This window comes from Populus alba, chromosome 12 (assembly GCF_005239225.2).
Source record: "Populus alba chromosome 12, ASM523922v2, whole genome shotgun sequence".
NCBI classification, from domain to species: Eukaryota; Viridiplantae; Streptophyta; class Magnoliopsida; order Malpighiales; family Salicaceae; genus Populus; species Populus alba.
This window is the reverse complement of record NC_133295.1, coordinates 5,817,952-5,840,442: the sequence shown is the minus strand read 5'-3', so window position 1 is coordinate 5,840,442 and position 22,491 is coordinate 5,817,952. Positions and strand designations below refer to the sequence as shown.

Below are 22,491 nucleotides of genomic sequence, written 5' to 3'. Positions count from 1 at the left end.
GAAAGTTGATTCAACGGAAAGTATTTGTATTTTTATAATTCTTTGCTTTTGCTTTGAAAGTCAACTTTTCATTTTAGTTTTTTTAATTAACTTTCACACTTTTTTTTTTCCTTCTGATTTATCAATTAATATATTTTTAATTAATTATAATAAACACATACATTAGTTTTTTCACTCCTCAGTTAACAAATATTTTTATACCAGAAACCACATCTACTAAGCCGGTATTTTCTTCTTTGTATTAAAGATTAACCTAAATCCTACACTCATACATTAACTAGTAATCACAAATGATTTTTAAAAGGAAAATAAAAACTCAGCCCGGACCGGCCCATACCGGCCCATTTAAGTACATTGGGTGGACAGCCCATATCTAAAATGACAAATAATTCACGCATGATGGTTGGGAGTTGGGACCCTGTTTTTCTTCAGACACCCACCTAACCTCCTCCTTTTTTCTTTTTTCTTTTTGTGGTTGACTTCTTGTTAGTCTTATGCTTTTGTTTGGTATTATTTTTTTTTAAATAAAAAATTTTTTATGTTAAATTTTTTTTATTTTTAATATCAACATATTAAAATTATTTTAAAATATTACGATAATAATTTGATTGTTAACACATTTTAAACGAACAACGTCCTGCTCTTGCCCATCGAGCTTCCAAGTGAATAACAGCCAACAACCATGCTAATACATTGTATTTTTTTTTTAAATGAATTTAAAAAAAAAAAACTTAAATTAATATTATTTTAATTGATACATAAATAAATAAAAATATTATTTTAATATATTTTAAAATAAAAATTATTTTTAAAAGTATAAAATATGTTGAGAGGTGTGTTGGTAATTGTTTTCTAAATGTTTTTTTTTTTTTTTTGAAAATATATTTAAATAATATATTTTTTAAAAAAAATATATTATATTAAAATTAATTTTTAAAAAATTCTTTTTTAAAATATTTTTGAGAAATGGCGTTCCCAAAGGAGCTAGTTTGAAACAACAGTTCTCTACCCGTCACCCCTTTGCTTTCATCGCTCTCTGGCGGACATTTCCACGTCCCATCCTCTCCCTCGCATTATTTATTTAAGAAAAGCCACCAACCCCCTTCCCCTACCAAAAAATACTTCCTCCGAAGCCCCCAAAACACCGCCACCAAAATGGCCCTGGCAACACAACAAGCGACCAACTTCTTCAACAAAAAGAACCCTTTACTCAATAGCTTCTCTACAAAACAACCCAAAATATCAACACGGTCTTTAGTTATCAGAAACTCCGTGACTGTGGCTCCACCATCAACGGTCAGGATTGCTAAAGAATGCAAGGTGAAGTCAGTGAAGGCGAGGCAGATCATTGATAGCAGAGGGAATCCTACCGTTGAGGTTGATCTCGTCACTGATGATCAGCTTTACCGATCGGCTGTACCAAGTGGGGCTTCTACTGGGATCTATGAGGCTTTGGAACTTAGAGATGGAGATAAAAGTGTTTATGGTGGCAAGGGTGTGCTTAGTGCTGTTCAAAATGTTAATAACTTTTTGGGTCCTAAGCTTCTTGGTGTTGATGTCAGGTAAATTAAATATGTTACTGGTATAAAAGTAGATTTTTTTTTTTAATTTCACATACTGTTCCTATATGTTTCTTGGTCTCGTTTTCTTTTGGAAAATGTAAATATGATTGCTGTGTTTATGAGATGTATATAGATATGATTTTTAAGAAAGTGGAATGAATTTCTGAGCTGCATAATCTTTCTTGACATTTGACTAGAAATCAAGCTGATGTGGATGCTATAATGCTGGATATTGATGGAACTCCAAATAAGGCAAAATTGGGTGCTAATGCTATTCTTGGAGTATCCCTGAGTGTGTGCCGGGCAGGTGCAGGGGCCAAGGGAGTTCCATTGTATAAACACATCCAGGAAATATCAGGAACCAAGGAGCTTGTTATGCCTGTTCCAGCTTTCAATGTCATTAATGGAGGCAGTCATGCTGGAAATAATCTGGCCATGCAAGAATTTATGATTCTGCCTTTAGGTGCTACCAATTTCGCCGAAGCTCTCCGAATGGGCAGCGAAGGTTAGCTAATTATTTCTATCTGTTCTAGCCGTACATTTACTGTCTTTTAATTATAAATGTTTGTTGGTTATTTGATATTTTCCTCCACCTAAAACGGGGAAAAAAAAAGAATTAAACTACAGTTAGTTTAGCATCATGAATCAAAGCTGAAATGGATGTGGATTTAATATTGTTGTCAACCTTATGCAGTAGTTCCACCTGCAGTTTCTAATCATGTGGTTCTGAAGTTAAGATCTTTTCTTATGATTAGCATGGATGGAGATGTTCTGTAGTGTTGCCCTTTACTTCAAGTCCCCATCTGTTATGACAACGACTGATAACTGTTTTATTTCTTAACGTGACAGTGTATCATACACTGAAGAAAATTATTGAGAAAAAATATGGACAAGATGCTTGCAATGTTGGAGACGAGGGGGGATTTGCTCCCAATGTTCAGGATAACAGGGAAGGACTAGTTTTGCTCATGGATGCGATTGAAAAGGCTGGATACACAGGAAAGGTAGACAGCAGTCAGTTTCTTTTTCTGTTTATGCTGCAGGTAAAATTTTGCTTATACTTAATTTGAACACAAAATAATGATGCAGATCAAGATAGGAATGGACGTTGCTGCTTCAGAGTTTCTCAAAGATGGAAAATATGATTTGAACTTTAAAAACCAACCAAATGATGGAGCTCATGTGCTCTCAGCCCAAAGCCTTGGTGACCTCTACAAGAATTTTGTCAATGAATTCCCTATTGTGTCTATTGAAGATCCCTTTGACCAGGATGATTGGAATTCATGGGCTTCACTACAATCTTCAGTTGATATCCAGATTGTTGGAGATGACTTGTTGGTCACAAATCCAAAGAGAATCGCTGAGGCAATTCAGAAAAAGGCTTGCAATGGCTTGCTACTGAAGGTGAGCACCAAATCTATCATGTTCTCCTTTTCTTATTCCTTATACAGAAGTTACAGCCTTTATTTATTTATTTATCCATTTCTGCTCTCAGAAAATGAAATTTGCAAGTCAAAAATTTTCCACACTGATGGTGCAATTAAATTGGTTCATCTTGATCCATTGACTTGCAGGTTAACCAGATAGGTACAGTGACTGAATCCATTAGAGCAGCACTTGACTCCAAAGCTGCAGGTTGGGGTGTGATGGTCAGCCACCGTAGTGGTGAAACTGAGGATAACTTCATAGCTGATCTTTCTGTTGGCTTGGCCAGTGGACAGGTTTATTATCTAAACTCGTTATACTATGCCAGATAAACTGCACAATTCTTTTGTTATGGATTTGACTGTACTTGTTGTTTTGTATAGATCAAGACTGGAGCTCCTTGCAGAAGTGAGCGGTTGGCCAAGTATAATCAGGTAAAAACTGCTCAAATATTGCTCTCTTGTAGTTTACCTGCTCTTTGCCCTTTCAAATATTGCTGCAGTATCAGTGCAATATTGCATGATTGTAGCATATTCACAATGTGATAGCTTTCTGTAGGTCTGGTTAGATCAAGTTCATAACAACTAGAGCCCATTTTAGGAGATTTGGCTTAATTGGGTGATCTGATACACCCTTTTTAAAACATTCTCGACAGACTGAGATTTTGATACAACAAAGAGAAATCGGTGTCCTCTCTGCTTATCTCAGAAGCTAAAGATTTTCTCATCCATCTCCCAAGAATAAGCCTTTCTTTGTTCAATAATCTTGCCTATGTTCTCTTAGCTGCAGAAAATGGTTCTGTTTATTTCATTTGTTCAAATCTACATTCATCACTTTACTGGTGAATTTCAATTTGCTTGCAGCTTCTGCGCATTGAAGAGGAACTTGGAAATGTGCGATACGCTGGTGAAGCTTTCAGATCCCTTTAAGGATATTCTGTGGAAAAGGAATTGGATCAAATTTAGCGGCATGAAATTCCAGAGCTACAAGTTACGTGGACCTGGAAAGTGTAGTGAGATTTTTGACCTAACCAGTCAGCATGTATGCCAATTAGAAACAATTTCCTGATCAGCTTGGCATTTTAACTTCTAAATGTTTATGGGAACAATTGTGCCTCGGAATAAGAAAGTTTAGCTGGTGTGTGCTAAAAAGCTGAACTCGGTTAGATGTGACTTTGTGAGTTGGTTCCAGATCTGTACCATTGCTGTTTCTATGTTGTCTTATATATTAAGAAGTTTCTTTGCTATCTAAACTCATTAAATTCAAATGACTAGATTTTCTCCTTTTCATATCATTGTGCTGCTACATGCTAGGTAGCTGAACTTTTGCTCTACTTTTGAAGCTCTCCATCACTAATCTACGCATTACATTTTCATACTTGAAATAACGACAGTAGCCTCTTTGGAGGTCCAGCATCTCTGGGTCTCTCAAGTCCGCTGTTAGAACTTTTAAGCACAAAAAATGACCTGAGCTAGTGTGAGGAGGTTGACTGTGGTCGGAATATCAAACAGCAGGTGCTATATATGCATCTGGAGCTAAGATCCATTGCTGTATGTGGAGCTGTCCAGACTGTGTAGTTCTTTCTCGTCGTTCTGTATGCAGTTCTTTCTAGAGAAAAGCATATGTTGTTCTTTCTCATGTTGCTCGCATGTTTCAAAGATGAGAAATTTACAATTTACAACTCAAGCCATGTCATGGATAGAACTAGATTTTATAATTTAGTTTATTCAACTGCATGATAAATAAAAAAGAAACAGTATAAAAATTAATTAATTAATTAAAAGCAACAGCAGTTACAAAAAAAAAAAAAAAAAAAAAAAAAAAACGATGATGATGCATAAGTTCCCAGTAATGACAGTTCATCTCTTGAAACTCCTGTGCTTGTCCGTCTCACCTCAAACTATTTGGTGGAAGTACATTCCCAACGACCAAGTACGTTCCTGTGTCATCTGGAGACAGATGGCGCGACATTCTCTAGAGTAAGGAAATCAACTGGCAGGTGACATGTTGACCTATAAAAAAAATGTTTTTCAATATTCTAAAAAGATAAAAAGATATTGAAAAGATATCTATATAATTTACTCATAAAAAAAAATAAAAATTAAAAAAAAAATATCAAAACTGCATTTCTAATTAATCTAAAGATAAGAGAGAAAGGCAAATTAACAAAATGTTTAAGGTGAAAACCGAAGAAAGAAAATTAAAATCTAAAAAAAAAAATAATTTGAGTTTCATATAGAAAACACAAGGAAATTTGGGTAAACTCATCAAACCTCTAAGACCTAATCATGCAAATAGAACAACTTAATAGAAAAAAATTAAAAATATATATATAAAATTTAATTTTCAAACTAACCTAATGTCTAAGGATGAGCCTGAAAAATATATAATCTAAAAAAAACTCAAGTTAACTTAGATTAACTTGTTAAACCGGCGATCTAAATCATGAAATCGAGATAACTCTATAAAAAAAATCACAAAGCACAATCTTTCGATCAACCTAATATTACATGATAAAAATTTTTAAAAAATAATAATTAAAAAGGATTTAAAAATTAATGTCAATCAGCATATTCTTTTAAAATTGTGATCTAACTCTTGAAAGAAAAATTATCTCTTAATAGACAAATAAAAAATCTAATTCTCAACCTCTAAATATTAAATAATAAAATTAAAAAAAAAATTATATATATATATATATGTTTATTCTGGAAAACAAAAAAAAAGACAATAAAAAATTTAAAAATTAAATTTGACATAAAAAAAATTATTACCTTGCGATCTCGGAGAGTTCAACACGAAAACCAAGAAGAAAAAAGTAAAAAAAAGTGGGAAGAAAGAAAATGCCCCCAAAGTCGCATCGTGGACGCTGCCTCAAATGAAAAAACTCGCTTCCAACACCAATGAGAAAGCTACACATGCTGCCAGAGTGTGACAACTTTTCTAATACACTCACATGTTGTTGGTACCAACCAATCTTGCCTTCCCTTGCACACTAAATTATGTTTGAAAATACGATGAAAACCATGTATTAAAAATTTTGAATTTTTATTTTTTTTACTTCAAATAAAAAATGTATTTTTTTTTTTTAGATTGATTGATATGTTAATATTAAAAATATTTTTAAAAAAATAAAAAAAATATTTTAATATATTTTTAAATAAAAATTATTTTAAACCATTACAACTATCACAATCTCAAACAATCACAATCTCACAATCTCATACAAGACCCTCATTTATTTTAGTTTCAAATGTGGTTATTTAAGCATTAATATTTTTTAGATCAATATAATTAAATTTATCTGGCCAAACTAAACATTAACCGGGAAAAAGAAATATAATTAAAGAAAAAGAAATCACGATAGATTATTATTGCAATCTACAGTGATCTCTGGGAGGACACAGTACCGACTTAGTTTTTTAATATATATATATATATATATATATATATATATATATATATATATATATATATATATATATAATTTAATGCGATTAGTGAGATGTTCGCTTCCAATGGTTTGTAATACGTCCTGTGTTGTTTATATAATATTTCTCAGGGCGTCCTAAGCTGACCAATAATCAGCTCAAAAGCGGCAGTTTCCGGCAAGAAGTCGTGCTAGAAAATGCCTTCCACCAGGTGATCATATCCATTTCAGGGCTTCCTTTCATCCATGTTTTGAAGATACTGCTTTACATACCAGCTAGGTTCTACAAGACTCAAACAAAATAATTAACAAAGCAAAACTCTTTCAGCTGCTGAGCAAAACAAGCTACATTTTGGTACAAGTTGCAGGTCTGGGGCAAAGTCTCGAGCAAAATGATCAAAAGTACCCTATGATACACTGAGCATCAACAAAGCTGCAACAATCTGAGACCCCAGCATTACATGGTGACAAAAGAATAAATAACAGGCTTCTGTAACCACACAATTCGCTGAGGGTGGAGATGATTCTTACAGCTTACTGAGAACTACATGTTTATGAGGATTTTCTGCATTTCAAGTCATTTTATCCTACTGAAGAAAAAAGAGAGCAAAAAGATATGATCGGCTATGTAATCAAAGAAAAATCATCCACTGAGTTCAAAATTCAACATTCCAGTTGCAGTTAGAGTTAACAATAACATGATCCTGAGTAAACAAAACTGGGAAGAGAATTACAGGTAATGTATTGATCAAACAGATGAGAGTTAAACCTTGACAGTTGGTCCTGTGTATGCTCCTTGGCGCATATAGAGATCAGGTGTTTCTACCTCAGCAAGCCATGCATGGTCATCTATTTTTTCATCGCTTAACTCAGCTCCATTTCCTATAGCTGCAGGGTGATATGTTAAAAAGCTATTCAGCTTTGTTGCATGGTTAAACAAGAATCCAATATGAATTTCACATGCTTCGACTCGTATATGCAGCAAGAATAGCAGAACAGCAAGGACAGGGGGAAAAACAGTGATTGAAATTATAATAATGAAGGAAAATAAAGGTTACTTACAGGAGGTAGAATAAGGATAGTCATGGTAATAAGTACATTTTCTGCCTGCATCTTCTCTGTAAGGAGGTGTAAGAATGTCAAGCACAGCACAAGGGGTGATTGCAGTGAAACAATGCAGATTCCCACCACTTTTTGGGAACAATACTGACGTCCCACAGGGAGCTGTCAAGACTTTATCAACTGTCAACTTCGCCAAACTTACTGCCAAAGATGGGCATCATTAGCCTGCACCTCTTTATACTCGAAACTCTAACGCTAAAACACATAAGATAGTGACTATAGCCAGTGATACCTATTTTACTCTTTGTAACCCAAACTAAAGCAAAACATGATCCAAACATACAGCAAACATACTGACAGATTTTAGTGAATGCACCTACAGGGGACAGAAGTCCACAATGTTAGTTCCAGTCAGTCTCATATTCTGATATCATATCACGCAGTTTTTAATGGCATGTATTTGGTGGAAGTTCATAGGTGTGAATTTGAAACTATAATTCAATAGACCAGCTTCAATTCCAAACACCATGAAATGATGCCAGACAACTTAGCTTTCCAGTAGTGTTGTCAAAGGCAAAAGGCGCAAAGCCTGTAAAATGCCCAAGGTGCTCACCCGAAAGAAGCAAGGCAATATGCTATAAATTAAAAAAATATATGTGTAATATTATTTTATATTATATAAATCTAAAATATATATCTTCTCATTAAGATTTGATCATTAGAAAATCAAAAGAAAATATAAAATACCATAACATAGTCATATAAAGTTATATTTTTCACCCTAAAACAAAATAAGATAATTTAAAGTGGTAAGTAACCAAATAGATTAAAAAGCAAAAACAAAACAAAACAAAAGTTAAAAATTTTAGTAGCATAACAACATTAAAATTGACATGTGAAAAGAGAGAACAAATAACATGGGGGAGAGAGAGTAGAAGCTTGAAGAATAAAGAAATTAATTGAAAAAAAAAAACAAAAAGATGACAATAATAAAATATAGAGTAACAAAGAAAAAAAATTAAAGTATTACCTGTAGAGATGTGTTGTTCTCTGACTCCCATGGTTGAAAAAAGAAAGTGTGGCTAGTGTTTCTCTTCTAAGTGTATGTTTGTCTTCCACTTTATTGATTTTTTTATCCTATTTTTATTTTTTAAATACCCCTAAGTTGTTTCTTGTGTTAAATTAAAAAATGGACAAATAAGTCAAAATATAAATGAGTTGAGAAAAAATCCAACATAAAAAGAAAAACTTCGAGCAGGTGCTAGCTTTACCTTGCACCCACTCACAAGGCACTCACGTAAGCAACGCTACATTAAAATCCATTGCCTGTGGGTAATATAGGCAATGAGGCCTTGCCTGGCTTGGCCTGGAACGCCCCAATGCCTTTTGACAACACTACTTTATAGGGCAAATTAAAGTATTCTTGCCAACAGGCCAACTATTTGAAAAGTGACATCTTCAGTCAGTTACTTTAACTAATTAATACCAAGAAATTCTCATTACATCCCCATGCACATAGATACCCACACTCATTGACTCATGTACACAAAGATTTATACATATTTACTTATCTGAACACATACAAATACACATGTAATATGGGATGTCGGGTCTGATATAATGGTTCTGAATAAAAGCCATCTCTATTATGGGGCATGGAACAAGTGAAAATTATCTATATTAGGCCAATAATTTCATTACTGGTCTGCTCAGCTTTTGATTAAACAGAAAAATGTTGGCCAGCAACCATCAACATATCTGAGCTTGCTTGGGTGGTGCATCATGGAGCCTTGATTTTATCTAGTAAGAAGAAAATGCAGTAAGATATACGTTCCTTGGATTGCAGAGACAACTGACAAAAAGCATTTGAATCCATGGATTTTCATTTCAACTTGATCTTGCTTCCGAAAAAGGTGAATCATTGATTAAAGCTGGACCCAGACTAGGAGTGGATAGAAGAGAAATACTCAAATAACTGTAGATGATTTGGAATTAAAACCCCAAATGAGCACACAAACTATTCCAATTCTTGATGGTAATAAAAGAAATAAAATAAAAAAGATAGCGAAAGTTCTAAAACTGACAGGGTGGATGTTGAATAGGCTCTCAAAAGGCAAACCTGATGGATAACCAGGCCCCTTGCTTTCTTGGTAACGGGAAGGCTCAACCCAATCATAAGCTTTCACATGCAAAGAGCCATATAGAACTTTGCTGAAAACTGTCATACTAGGATGGTCATGAAGTGGAATAATGGAAGAAGTTGGAAAGCAAAATATACACATCTGCATAAAGAGAATCGTCATATCAAACAACTTTAAACATCAATCTGCACTTCCAGCCTACTTCTCAAAATCAGAATATATTATTCAAATAAAAAACTGCTCAAACAATATGAAGGAGAACTTCAGCACAAATATTTTGTTAGTCGAGAAGCACAAACACCAGCAAAGAAGAAAATTTAAGAAGTGAAATGGTACTAAATTAATTCTAACTATCATTACCAAAATTTACCAACAAATTGATATATATATATATACATAACTGAAATGAAACACAATAGCTACCCCAACATGAACAAAATCATTTTTCAGAGAGAAGATGGTAAAGCTCACCGTAAAACTATCACATTCATAAATATCTAAGTATGTTATGGATTGAGCCCATCGAGCAACCCTGGTCAACCGATTAGGTCCAAGAAAGCCATGCCCTCTATCATCATCTCGATTTTCCTCTCTAAGCCCTACATCAGCAGGGCCAACCGTGTCTGTACAAAAGCAGAGTACTAGCAAGCTAAATAATGAAGCACATAACGAACTGTCACTCATTCCATAACTATAAGAGAAATTTGAGAATCAATATATTGATGCAGCAATAATGCGTTGGCTCTTCCAATATTATTGCAACTGTATGTCATTTCATACTTTCATCCTTAAGTTATATCATGAGAACTCTGCTAAAGTTTTCTAATTCCAACAAAAACTGAAGGGATAACCAATACATACACACATACTGTACAAATTCCAATTATTCTTAAAAGGTTTCACCTTTTCAAGTTCAGGTTCAAAACAAAGGAAAACCCAAATCAAATTCTACATAATTCACAAAACCCACTTGAGAATTAAAGTGAACAACATAAGAAGAAAATTATAAATATAATAAGAGCAAATAAAAAAATGAAATACCCAAAAGAGAGCAGAGTTTCTGGATGGCACGAGAGGAAGGAGGTACCCCGGAGGGTGTAAAGGTCTTTTTGCAGAGTTCATATAAAGCTTGAACTTTGGAAGATGAATTCTGCTGCTCTACCATCTTTATGTGGTTTCTAATAGTGAAAAAGCCAAAAAGGTAAGCAGTTTTTGCGTGCTCTTATTACTACCCTTTCTTGCCTAATCAAGATAGGAACTATTTGCACTTTGAGATCTTGGCCAACTTAAAGGGAATTTGTTCTTTTTCTTTACATTTTTGGGTTTCAAACTTCACCATGTATGCCTGTAATGACCATGGTGTCTTACATGCTCACTGGGTTTACAGGATGTTCAGTGAGCCGTGGGATTAGTCATGGTGAGCGCAAGCTGGCCCGAACACCCATGTAAATAAATAAATAAAAAAAGATAGTAACTATTTGTTATTATTCGCTGCATTTTTTACTGCTCTTTTTTAGTTGCGTTTTGGAATTTTGAGAACATTTTGATCGTGAAAATTATAAGAAAAACTAAAACACGCGGGGAAAGTAGTATAATCCTTCTTCTTCTTCTTTTTCTCTAGATTGTTATAGTATTTTCTTATATAGTTTTTTATTTCCTCAATATATAGTTTTTATTTATTTTTTCTTTTTTTATAATTTTTTTACAAAAATTTATTGATTTTATTTTCTAATATTAAGATAGTCGATAATTTAACTTTATAATTTTTTTTTTGTTTTATATTTTTATAAGATTAAAATGGTTGCGGATTTGTCAAATTAACCTAGTTTGCTTCAATTTATGAATTTGGTGGGGTTTTTTTAATTGAAATTAGCTTTTTCATAGTTTATTTTTTTCTTTTATTGTTAATAAAATAGTTTTAGAAAAAAAATTCATATTATTAAACTTTAAAAAGTAACAAAAATTAAAGAATATGGGGAAAACTATTATTCCCCCAGCACTCATTGCGTTATGGATTACAATGGTAATCCACAATGTTTTGTTTTCCTTTTCTTTTAAATATTCTTTATTTATTTTTTCAAATTTATTTTTATCGATTTCATCTTTTTAAAATTGATATTGTTAAGAATTTATCTTTGTAATTTGCTTCATTTTATTTTGCCTTTATATGAGATTAGTGTGGTTAATAGGTTCGCAGAGGTAACTCATGTTGCCACGGTTTACGAGTTTTGTGGATTTTTTTAATTAAACTTGATTTTTTTATAGTCTATTTTTTCTCTTATTGTTAAAAAAAACAATTTTAAAGAAAAATTATGTTATTAAATTTTATAAGGTAACAAAAATTAAAGGGTGTGAGGAAACTACTATTCACCCACGCATATCACATTGTAAATGACAATAGTAACACACAATGTTTTGTTTTCTTTCCTTTTTCTTTATGTTTTTTTAATTATTGTTATGATTTTTTTTATCGATTTCATCTTTTAATACTGGGATAGTTGAGAATTTAGTTTCATAATTTATTTTTTTTTATTTTACATTTTTATAAGGTTAGCATGGTTTAAAGGTTTGTTAAGGTAACCCGGGTTGCCATGATTTATGAGTTTGGTGGAGTGCTTTTTTTTAATTGAACTTGATTTTTTTATCGTCTATTTTTTTTATCATATAGTTCAAAAAAAATAGTTTCATAAAAAAAATTATGTTACTAAACTTTATAAAGTCTATGGACATATTCACATGTTTTGCTAGTTAACTTAGTTTGCAAGTCTGACAAGTTTAACTTTTTCAAAAAAAAAAATTTCATCGTTGGATACTGGATTAATTGGAAATTCCGTTTCATGATTAAATAAAAAACTTTTTATCTAAAAGCACATCTCGGTATTGAGTTGGTATTTGATTTAACAATCATCTATTTTTGTTATTATATAGTTAAATAAAAAAAAATAGATTAAAAAAACAAATTATAATTACAGTGGAGTCCATAACCCGGTTTAAATGTTTGGTGTACTAGCCTAGCTTACTTGATTCATATGCTTGACGAGTTTACCTACCGATAGGATATGCTTTTTTTTTTATTTTTGGTCTTCAAATTGTTTTTAATTTATTTTTTTAATTTTATCATTTAATATTGGATTGGTTGGAAAATGAACTGCATTATTGATTTTTGTTTGCTTTCTAGAGATAATTGTCTAAAAAAAGTGTCAATTTTTAGGTTGGTGTTTAATTTTGTGAGCATATATTTTTATCATATAGTCAAATAAAAAAAAACTATAAAAAAATTATTAAACTCAATAAAGTTCATGATCTAAGTTGCGGGGGAGTTAATCTAATTTTTCATTATCTCAATAATTTTTTAAAAATTATCATCTAGAAGTTTTTTTAAAAGTTTAGTCATGTTTTTATTGATTATCAAAATTATATTTGAATATATAAAATTAATTGATTTAAGTTAAATTAACTTCCGTATGGTTTAATTAAAAGTTAAGTTAGGGAAAGAATTGAATATAAAGGTTTTAAAATTAATCTATTTAATCAAATTTAATAATAGTATTAAAAAAACTTTTCGTACTTGAATATATATATATATATATATATATATAATTAATTAATTCAAACCATTACCTAGTGCGGATGAAAATATTAATGCCCTTTATGCTCATATACAATATTTTAGATGCATGGTAAATTCTCAAGTACATGGAACATTTATTGATGGTAACTCGTCAGTCCGTGACATGTATAATAATTTTTTTACTATTCAATTGATTTCACTGCAGTAATATCCCATCACGTCACAAGCTTTTAAACTGGAAAGGAAATTGTAGAAGTTGTCTTTAAACACAGACCCTGAGACTGTATCGTAGAAATGAGAACTTTATTTGTTTATATGTTTTAAAAATATTTTTAAAAAATTAATTTTTTATTTTAAATTAATATTTTTAAATTATTTTGATGTACTGATATTAAAAATAATTTTTTAAAAATAAAAAAAATATTATTCTAATACATTTTTAAATAAAACAATTTAAAAAACAATAGTGTGGGACTCCTTCTTGCTTGTTTTTTTTTTTGAATTTTTTTTTTGAATTATTAAAAAAACTAAAATGGTTCTTGGTTTTATTTTATAGTAAGATAGTGTTTGATATTGTGAGAGTAATTTTTTTTTTAAAAAAAAATACATTAAATAATATTTTTTATTTTTTAAAAAAATTATATTTAACATGAACACATCAAAATGATCCAAATACACACAATAAAAAAATTTATTAGACATGAACATATCTCTGGCAGCATACGAGATCCAAAGATGAACTTCCTTAATACTGTTGAAATCGTCTTGACAGGGGTTTCCTTGTCGGGCGACTCGTGAGATGATCTTCTTTCCTTTCATTTTCCTATTATTTTTTCTTTTCTGTCCTTGATTTACATATTTGATTCTCTCCCAAAATAGCAAATTGAGTTGTTATTTTTTTAATATCAAACCTATTTTAGTGTTATTTGTAGCAACAATTAAGTTTTGTTTCGTAAAATCAACATTCAATAAACCATGTAATAATATTTGAAATGATGAACAAGGGGAGACAATGCAAGATGAAATAAATATTAAAAAATGATGAAAATGCAACATAGAATGAACACATAATCCAGTGATGATTGTGATAATTACCCAAAATATACTTTTTTTTCCTTTAATTCTTTTTTTCACTTGACTCTATTTTTCTAATTTGATCATTTCATATCGATTTTGATTTGATATTGGTTTTAATGATTTGTTTTAGTTAGCTTAATATAGGGCTCTCATTATATTAAGAATAAGTTCCAATATTGAGTTAATATTTAATTTGAAAAAATAAATTTTAGTTTTATTAATTCAAAACAATTAAAATTTTAAGGTTCCAACTTGAAACCGAAACAAATATTTAGTTTCATTTTTTTTTCATTGTGCATGGAGCATTTTTTTACTATTTTAATCTCCAAAGTTTTTTTTTTTTTTTCATTTGTTGTCCTTTTTTTTTTTTTTTTTTTAAGGTTTTTACATTTTGAATCAAAGTTATATTTGGTTTATGTTTCAGTCCTAGAGTTTGAGAAAGAAGAGAGGTTTACGGGGAAACAAGGGAGGAGGGAAAAAGTAACTGACCATAAAAAAGTTATTGATAAGAATTTCGTGATCATGTGGTCATACAACCCACAATCAAGATTGAAATATGATTCTAAAAAGCCAAAAGATGTATGATAAGAGTATAACAGAATAGAAACATATCACAAGGCAATAGCACTATTAGAATTAAATCGAATGATGCCACAAAACTAGTTAATTTTTGATAAGTCAGTTTAAATCTTTCAAGAACCAAAAAAATACAAGAATCACTCTAATATCTAAGCTGAAAATTCAAAATGATATTATTCAATGATTGCCGAAATTTAAGCTTACAAAGAGTTTAAATACTCTTAGAAAATAACCCTAATAAATCTACTATTGTGGACTAAATTGGCCCACTTAAGAAGTTGACCCAAAACCTATACTAAAAAGCTTAAAAAATTAATTTAAACAAGCCTTGAATCTTAACTAAAAACTAAATATTAATTAAGCCCAAACAAGTCTTAGGCTATAATTGTAATAATAAAAATAAAACCTATAAGTTAATTTTCTATATTGTCGTGATAAGAGAAGAAGAAAAGAAAACAATACAAGTCTAATATAAGGCTTATCTATAGCCTACAATGCAAGAAAAAAATCAAGGGAGAAGTTTTCACCCCTATACTCTCCAAGATAGAAAATGATTTTAATTGTAGCTTTTTATTTTATCCTTATTTTGGAAGGAAAAGTTGGTGTCTTTATTGTTCCTTATTGCCACCAATTAATTATCCTGAAAAACAATTAAAATTGCTGGAATATTCTCCTTATAAATCTAAAAAGCTTTGTCGCCATCTTGTTTCCCTTTCAAGCTTGGATTCTTTATTTTAATTTTTTTGTTTTCTCGTCACCTAACATGAAAATAAATTAAATAAGACAACCTAATATATAAAAGAAATGATTAATTTTTCCACACATAATAAGAAATCCATAATTAGTATAGAATCCACAATGCACATGGAAACAATACAAAAATAAAATTAACTGAAACTAATGCAAAATTAACAGCTTTGTTGAAAATTCATTGCCCAAATAAAATTGAATTGAACCCCCATTGCACATAAACTAAATGGACTAAAACCTCCTCTTGATGCTTCAAGGTATCTTTAATTTTTTTTTTGCAAACGAACTGCCCTGCTGGCTGCTGCTTGTTTTGCCTGAGAAAAATCTATCAAGCCTATATCCCCATGAATTTTTTTTTGTTGATTTATAATTGTATCCTGGGAGAAACTCTCTTTGCTTGTATACCTGATGATGATCTTATAAGCCAGATAAACTTGGATGATTTTCTTCATTCCATGCTCTATCATTCCATAAACGAACTTGGACAAAAATGTAGGAGAAACAACTGCCCTTTCATCCAAAATGCCACGTCCCACAAACATCAAGCTAGTACCTGTCACCAATTATTATCTTTCAACAAAAAATTTGAATATTTGTGTGCAAAAGACAATCCAGTTCCATAAATTACAGATTGTACAATTAAACAGGATGACGATTCACAAATTAAGCCACTGCACAACTGACAGCTACTGCCAAAAAGGAATCATCTCTGTAACCCTTCGAACAAGGAACTGCCACTGCTTGTTTTCACTGCCATTTTCACTTGAATATTTTAAACATCCACAATCACAGGAGTATTGGAAGTTGCTGAGCTGCAAAAGCATCCGCTGCATTCCCAATGTAATATTCTTTATGTTCTTTATTATTATCTCAATTTGAAAACTTTGAGATCAGCTTGTCAACATGAATTATAATATCATCAATGTGAGGGCGGACCGCTGCCTGAGGCTGAAGCATCCATGTCACGAACTGATGAAGAGCTTCTGGATACGGAGGTTTGGGTCCAGCTGGCCACTTTATCTGTGCATTTACAATGGCCAATTGAAGGCTTCCTCCAGACTCTCCAAGTGCATATTCAAATGGAGATACTCCATACCTGCATAAATCAGCCGTTAGAAGTAGAAAAAATGTAGCTGCATTTGAGAGATACATAAGATCTCGCTTCACCTTAAAAGGGCAAGGCAACAGATTTTGAAATTACAAACAATAATTAAGAGGAAAAGCAAACAGTTCAAGGAAGTGAAGTTATCCTTTCTAGTTTCAGAAAACATATGATGCTTACATGCGTGCATTGAACACAGCAACAAACGCACAAAGCATGCATGCGCTTGCACTCACACAAATAATATCTAATCATATATGCCATATAAACTAATTTCAATACCTTTGAAATAAAAATTGAAAGAAAAAAAATTCTAACCAAAATTCTAAACCTAAATGATACAAAATGGTAAGATGGACACTGGGTTCCTCAATAGTGGTTTAGAACAAGTATAAAAATAATTGAAAAGTTAACTGCAAAAAGTTAGAAGTACAGAACACAAGTAGCTACAAATGCTTTCTGAGAATTAAATAAAAATGATGACTGAAGAAGATGATCCTCACATTATTGCATATAGTGTGCATCCAAGTGACCAGATATCAGTTCTCTCATCAATGTCTGCATGGCTTGGGCAATCCCACAACTCAGGAGCTCTGAAGGGTGCTGAACAATGCTCGGACGCCCATTCCTACATTAGCCAGCCAAGTCTAGTCATGATATAGTGGCAGATGCTAATCTTACAGAAATCCACATGCTAAACAAACTAAAATAAACAGGTAAAGGCAGTTTCCTTGTGTGTAATAGATTCATACTAATATACTTTAAATACATTTTAAGTTTTTTTTATGAAAAATAAATGCAGAAATAAATTGGACAAAACATTAAATAGAATGAAGCTTTAAAGATTGTACAAGTATATAACTGAAACCCTTAAAATACATATTAGTGACATGGATGTGCTAAGAAGGCTGCTGAAAATAATATTGGTGAAAAATTAATATAAAAGAGTAAGAAATTATAATCCAAAAAAAAGTGAAAGCAAAAGGAAGAGAATAGAAAATGATTACCTGCAACTGTAGTGCCTCTGAGCGAGATCGAATTTGCTTCATTGCAGGTCTAGCACTCCCAAAATCCATCAATATAGCAAGAGGTGATTGTCCTTTCCTATGTGTCAGGAGAACATTACCAGGTTTGACATCATTGTGTGCATATGGAGGATCAAGATTGTGCATATTTTTCAATCCTGCACAGAGCTGCAGCATAATCTTTCTTAAGCGTGCATAGGACACAATACAGTTGATGGATATCAAAGTATAGCGTAATATTTCTTAAGTGTGCATAGGACACAATACAGTAGATGGATATCAAAGTATGATATCTATGCATACAAAAAGACACTATGTATGTAAATAAAAAAGGGACAAAAGTTACAAAACATTCTCTGAATTAATTCTAGGACATGAAAGAGCAAATGCGGGAACACTCGACCCAACTCGAGTAGAAAACTAAATAGTGATTTCCACATACAAGTAACAGTAAGTTTAAATGATTGCCAAATATCAAAAAGATATCTTACACTTGGGTATTATGTTATGAAGCCGATCCTGCTTTGTGCTAGGAATGTATTGCATAACAAAAAAAGTCAATATAAAAGATAAATTTATATTATTTCCATTCACCTGCCGAAATATTTGAAGAACATCCGTGGTAGAAAAAAATTCCTTTTTAGATTTCATAGCAGCAGAGTTGTCCAGTAAGGTTCCATCCAAGTGAACCGGAAATAACAAATATGCTTCATGGTTCCAAGATCCTTCTTGAGTAGCCTTTAAAAAAAAAGGACACAAAAATGTTTGAGTAAAAGGTACAAAAGAAGAGAATTGAAATAAGTTTCCTTGTCACTAATTCTGAAGTACAAATAAAAGTCAACCCCAATCTGATCAAATGAAACTAAAGGATCTTGGCCTCGTGTTAGGAAAATGGTTCGTGGCTGGAAGTTTCTATTCATCAAAGCAATATGTGTGCAACCCATGTAACATTTGCACAGAAATTACTTTCAAAACTACAAACTACATGGAAGCTCCTATTTTTCTGTTATACAATGAGTTAATTACTTCTATGCATAGGTTACTAGCTATGAAGATGAAGGTGATTCTGCAGTGATAGTTTCATGACTAGAGAGTTCTATGCCCTGATTGGATATGGGAAAATGCTGTGTGATAAGAAAACCATGCAGGAGATGCACACACAGATACAAACTCATACACATTAAGAAGTTCCAAACAAGATCCAGAGGGGAAGAAGGGAACATGGGTACAATTTTCTTAAAAATCTGACTTAACACCAAATGAAAGCTCTACCCTCAAAAGCTCTAGAGTTTCCCAACCATGAAGCACAAGGTCAGAGCATGTCCATCCATGAGAATCAGATGCCTTAATAACAAAGGCAACATCAACTTTATGAGAAATCCACCTACAATAATCTGAAAAGGAAGAACAGCTTGCAGTTATTACCTTAACGGAAATAATAGCATGATCAAGAAGAGGAAGCAGATTGGAGTGATTGAATAATGAAGAAACGCGAATCTCTTCCCGCACCAATTCCAATTGCTCATTATTCTGAATAAGAACTTTCTTCATAGCATAAGTTCCATCAACTGCACAGTATTTAAAGTCAGACCAGACGTGTAATTGAATTCATTATGTTCTCCAAATGCTAAACAAAGTTGCAAGCACACATATTCTTCGAATTAAATGGCATATCCAACGCATGACAAATAGCATAATTTGCGATTGAAAATCTTGTGGATCAGGAATCGATAACCCAATATCAGAGTAATAATCACTCAAACACCATACGATGATCTCCACGTAAATGAAACACCATACTTGAAGATCCATAACCAGATCATCCCCATTTAAAATAAAAAAACAAAGAAAACTCGTATTTCAGCAACCAAGATCACAAAATTGAAAAGAAAATACAAATGCAATAGCTTAAAACATGTTTCATTAATAAAAAAAAAAATCTTTTTTTTTAAATTAAGACTTGAGAATGAAGAAGTAAAGGTACCAGAGAGATGGGATTTGTCCTTGACTTTTTTAGAGAGGCCACCGCCGACAGCAGCACGACCACCACTAGAAGCAGGAGAAGAGACGTTGACAACCTCCTTAACCAAATACACATAGGCAAATCCACCTTCACCTAGCTGCCTCACGATCCTGAATCTGTTCTCGTTGATCCACACATCTCCTCCTCCGTTAACGGAGTCGTATAATGCATTCAGCCCTGAAAAAGAGCACCCCATCTCTCTCTCTTCTCTCTTTCTCTGTGTGTGTAAAAGAGCGGAGGAGAGTGGATCTTGGACTCTCTCCTCTCTCTGGGTTTTTTGGTTCTCTGAATGGAAAAACGAAATAAATATTTACTTGCTTATTTTATTTTTTATTTTGCTGAGTATTTTCTTTTTATCGATCTCAGTAACTTGCGAGTTTTTATTTCTCTTGGATCTCTCAAAAAGCGATATAAACCAAACAAAAAAAAAAAAAAAACCATGCATAATAACAAAATGAAAGAAAATAGATGTTAGAGCGTCAGTCTACCGTGGCAACAAATTATTTTATTATATTACTAGCTACATGCACCGAGTTTTATCACGGGTTAAATATTTTTAATTTTTATAAAAAAGTTATTTTTATAGGTATTTTCAACATATTTTAATAGTTCAAAAAATATAACAAATAAAAATATATATTTTTATAAAAACAATAGTTATCAAACCCAATCTGGAGATTAACTCGACTAAGAGGTTTAGGTCCTGGGTTACACAGCTGGACTCGGGTCAAACTGGAAAAATTTAAAAAAAAAATTGAAAATTTAATATTTTATAAACAAATTAAAAAATAATTATGTGGATGTAAGCTATATATATAAATAATTAAGTTTAAAAGATTACTTCAAAAAAATTTTTTATTTCATATTGGAAATATACTATCTTTTTCTTCTAAGTTAAAGTATTTAAACCAAAAAGATTTTTTTATTCCACATTGAAAACATATAACTTTTTTCTTGTAAACATAGAGTATATATACTAAAAGGCTTCAAACCCCATATTGAAAAAATAAAGCAATCTTTTATTATTTATATAGTTAACTTTAAAATGAGTTAATAATCAATTGAAAAATATAAAAAAAGAGGAGTCTCTAGGTAAAAGAAAAACAACTTCAAAAAAAAGGGACTCTATCAAGTTTTTGTCGGGTCGCCTGAATTCCGGGTTGACCTGACAAGTCTACTGGTTTACCCCGATCCAATTGCAGGCTCGAATTTTAAATGAAATAGACTCAACCAATACTACTATATTTTGGTGGCAACAGGGCCCATTGCTACTGGGTCCTAGTGGTAGCAAGGCCAACCTTAGTAGATCCTACTCGCAGCTTTGACCCTACTACTACTAGGTCTTGCTAACAACAATACCTAGCAGCAATGGGCCCTGTTGGCAGTTGTGGCTGGTAGCAGAGTCCAACTTTAATGGGTTCTTTTTATAGCTTTAGGTTCATCGCTGCTAGTCTTACTATCACCAATACACAGTAACAATGGGTCTTGTTGTGGGCTGGGTCCACCGCTGCTAGGTTTTTGTGAAAGTAGGACCCAAATTTAATGGGTCTTGGTTCAGCTAGACACACTATTGTTGGGGTATGCTGGGCACCTAGACCCAGCATTATTGGGTCATGCTTTACAGAAGGATCTCGCATCATTGGATTATGCTTGATAGAATGACCCAATAACCAAACCTATCTGAGCCCGTATCATTGGGTCATACTTGGCAGAATGACCCAACAGTGTTGACCCAAAATGATATTACATTATAGTATTTATGATTTGTTTTTTAATGGATTTTATTGTTAAAAAATTATCTTATATAATACAAATATATAAAGCATTTTATGTGAATAAAAAATTTATTTAAAGCTCCATCAATTCTAATATAACAATATTATAATTATAATTTTTCTGAATGCTTTTATTTTGAAAAAAAAATTCAAGAGAAAAAAAATAAAATCTTAATTTGAAGTAAAGAAAAAAATAATTTTGTTTTAATTTTTAAAAGCATTTTTGAAATGCAAAAACAAATATGATTTAATAACAAAATTTAACTCAACCTCAAATGCAAAAAAAAAAAAAAATTCTTCTATTTATTTCTTCTTTACCGTGAAAAAGAAAAAGAAAAAAAAAAGAAATAAAATCTTAGGTCATGTTGGGGGCAGGAGCCAACTTTAATGGGTCCAACAAGACCCTACGCTATTAACCCTTGGTGGCAGTAAGAACCAACGTTATTGGGTCCTGCTGCAACGACCCAGCAACCCTTTATAACTTACAAACAGAAAAGACAACACCCTCATGTGCAAGTCCATAGTTAATTGTTTCTTGATCCACAATGCATATACAATAGAAATCCCACATGTTTTAGAGTTTCTTATAATAATTATAACTTTTTGGCTTATAAGTAGTTTTATTTCAATTCTATTATATATTTCTTAAAGAGTTCAATATAGCATTTAACTCACAAAAGTTTATTAGAAACTAGTATATTGGCTCGCGCTCTATAACGGGTTAATATCTTTTTTTTTTAATGTGAAAAAATATTAAGAGTATAAAGAATATTTTAAGCCTTTTGAGTTTGGTAGTCTTGCTAAACCCAAGCACTTTTGGCCGCCCTTAGGTCTGACATTATTGCATGCCAAACCCAAGAGCTTTAGGTATAGGGGTCATGTCAGACCTAAGAGCTTTGGGTATGGGGGTCATGTCAGACCTAAGAGCTTTGAGCTTGACATTAATGCATGCCCAATAACATTGTATTT

The 22,491-nt window shown here is 32.0% G+C and overlaps 3 protein-coding genes across 5 annotated transcripts; 1 reads left to right on the top strand and 2 right to left on the bottom strand.

Moving 5' to 3' along the window:
* The first annotated feature begins 1,015 nt into the window (after positions 1–1,015).
* On the top strand, positions 1,016–4,276 carry LOC118030200 (enolase 1, chloroplastic). Its single transcript, XM_035034197.2, has 7 exons — positions 1,016–1,562; positions 1,760–2,067; positions 2,412–2,566; positions 2,652–2,966; positions 3,137–3,283; positions 3,371–3,421; positions 3,851–4,276. The coding sequence occupies exons 1-7, from the start codon at positions 1,156–1,158 to the stop codon at positions 3,914–3,916; spliced, it is 1,449 nt and encodes a 482-aa protein (XP_034890088.1). The 5' UTR covers positions 1,016–1,155; the 3' UTR covers positions 3,917–4,276.
* A 2,770-nt stretch (positions 4,277–7,046) lies between these two features.
* On the bottom strand, positions 7,047–10,848 carry LOC118030199 (plant cysteine oxidase 3). 3 transcript variants are annotated; one of them, XM_035034194.2, is made up of 6 exons: positions 10,662–10,848; positions 10,092–10,243; positions 9,599–9,761; positions 7,772–7,855; positions 7,480–7,680; positions 7,047–7,305 (listed from the first exon to the last, which is right to left on the bottom strand). In XM_035034194.2, exons 1-6 carry the CDS (start codon positions 10,783–10,785, stop codon positions 7,181–7,183), a joined length of 849 nt encoding a protein of 282 aa, XP_034890085.1. In that variant the 5' UTR covers positions 10,786–10,848; the 3' UTR covers positions 7,047–7,180. The 3 variants fall into 3 exon arrangements, with proteins under 3 accessions (XP_034890085.1, XP_034890087.1, XP_034890086.1); XM_035034196.2 differs by lacking the exon at positions 10,092–10,243; XM_035034195.2 differs by lacking the exon at positions 7,772–7,855 and having other exon boundaries at positions 10,662–10,846.
* Positions 10,849–16,092: 5,244 nt separating this feature from the next.
* On the bottom strand, positions 16,093–20,105 carry LOC118030198 (uncharacterized). The gene is made up of 6 exons (XM_035034193.2): positions 19,709–20,105; positions 19,150–19,292; positions 18,319–18,462; positions 17,707–17,892; positions 17,203–17,327; positions 16,093–16,693 (listed from the first exon to the last, which is right to left on the bottom strand). Exons 1-6 carry the CDS (start codon positions 19,941–19,943, stop codon positions 16,468–16,470), a joined length of 1,059 nt encoding a protein of 352 aa, XP_034890084.1. The 5' UTR covers positions 19,944–20,105; the 3' UTR covers positions 16,093–16,467.
* Positions 20,106–22,491: the final 2,386 nt, after the last annotated feature.

Bases quoted from the DNA above. Each gene is read 5' to 3' on its own strand.
- LOC118030199 (XM_035034194.2), bottom strand. From the start codon at position 10,785: ATGGTAGAGCAGCAGAATTCATCTTCCAAAGTTCAAGCTTTATATGAA. The intron at 7,856-9,598 runs GTTTGCCTTTTG...TGTCCCCTGTAG, and splicing joins GGGGCCTGGTTATCCATCAG to GTGCATTCACTAAAATCTGT. The intron at 7,306-7,479 runs GTAAGTAACCTT...ATCACCCTGCAG, and splicing joins CTATCCTTATTCTACCTCCT to CTATAGGAAATGGAGCTGAG.
- LOC118030200 (XM_035034197.2), top strand. From the start codon at position 1,156: ATGGCCCTGGCAACACAACAAGCGACCAACTTCTTCAACAAAAAGAAC. The intron at 1,563-1,759 runs GTAAATTAAATA...ACATTTGACTAG, and splicing joins CTTCTTGGTGTTGATGTCAG to AAATCAAGCTGATGTGGATG. The intron at 2,068-2,411 runs GTTAGCTAATTA...TTAACGTGACAG, and splicing joins TCTCCGAATGGGCAGCGAAG to TGTATCATACACTGAAGAAA.
- LOC118030198 (XM_035034193.2), bottom strand. From the start codon at position 19,943: ATGGGGTGCTCTTTTTCAGGGCTGAATGCATTATACGACTCCGTTAAC. The intron at 17,893-18,318 runs GTGAATGGAAAT...ATTATGCTGCAG, and splicing joins TTCTTCAAATATTTCGGCAG to CTCTGTGCAGGATTGAAAAA. The intron at 17,328-17,706 runs GTAATCATTTTC...TGGCTAATGTAG, and splicing joins CAGAGGCACTACAGTTGCAG to GAATGGGCGTCCGAGCATTG.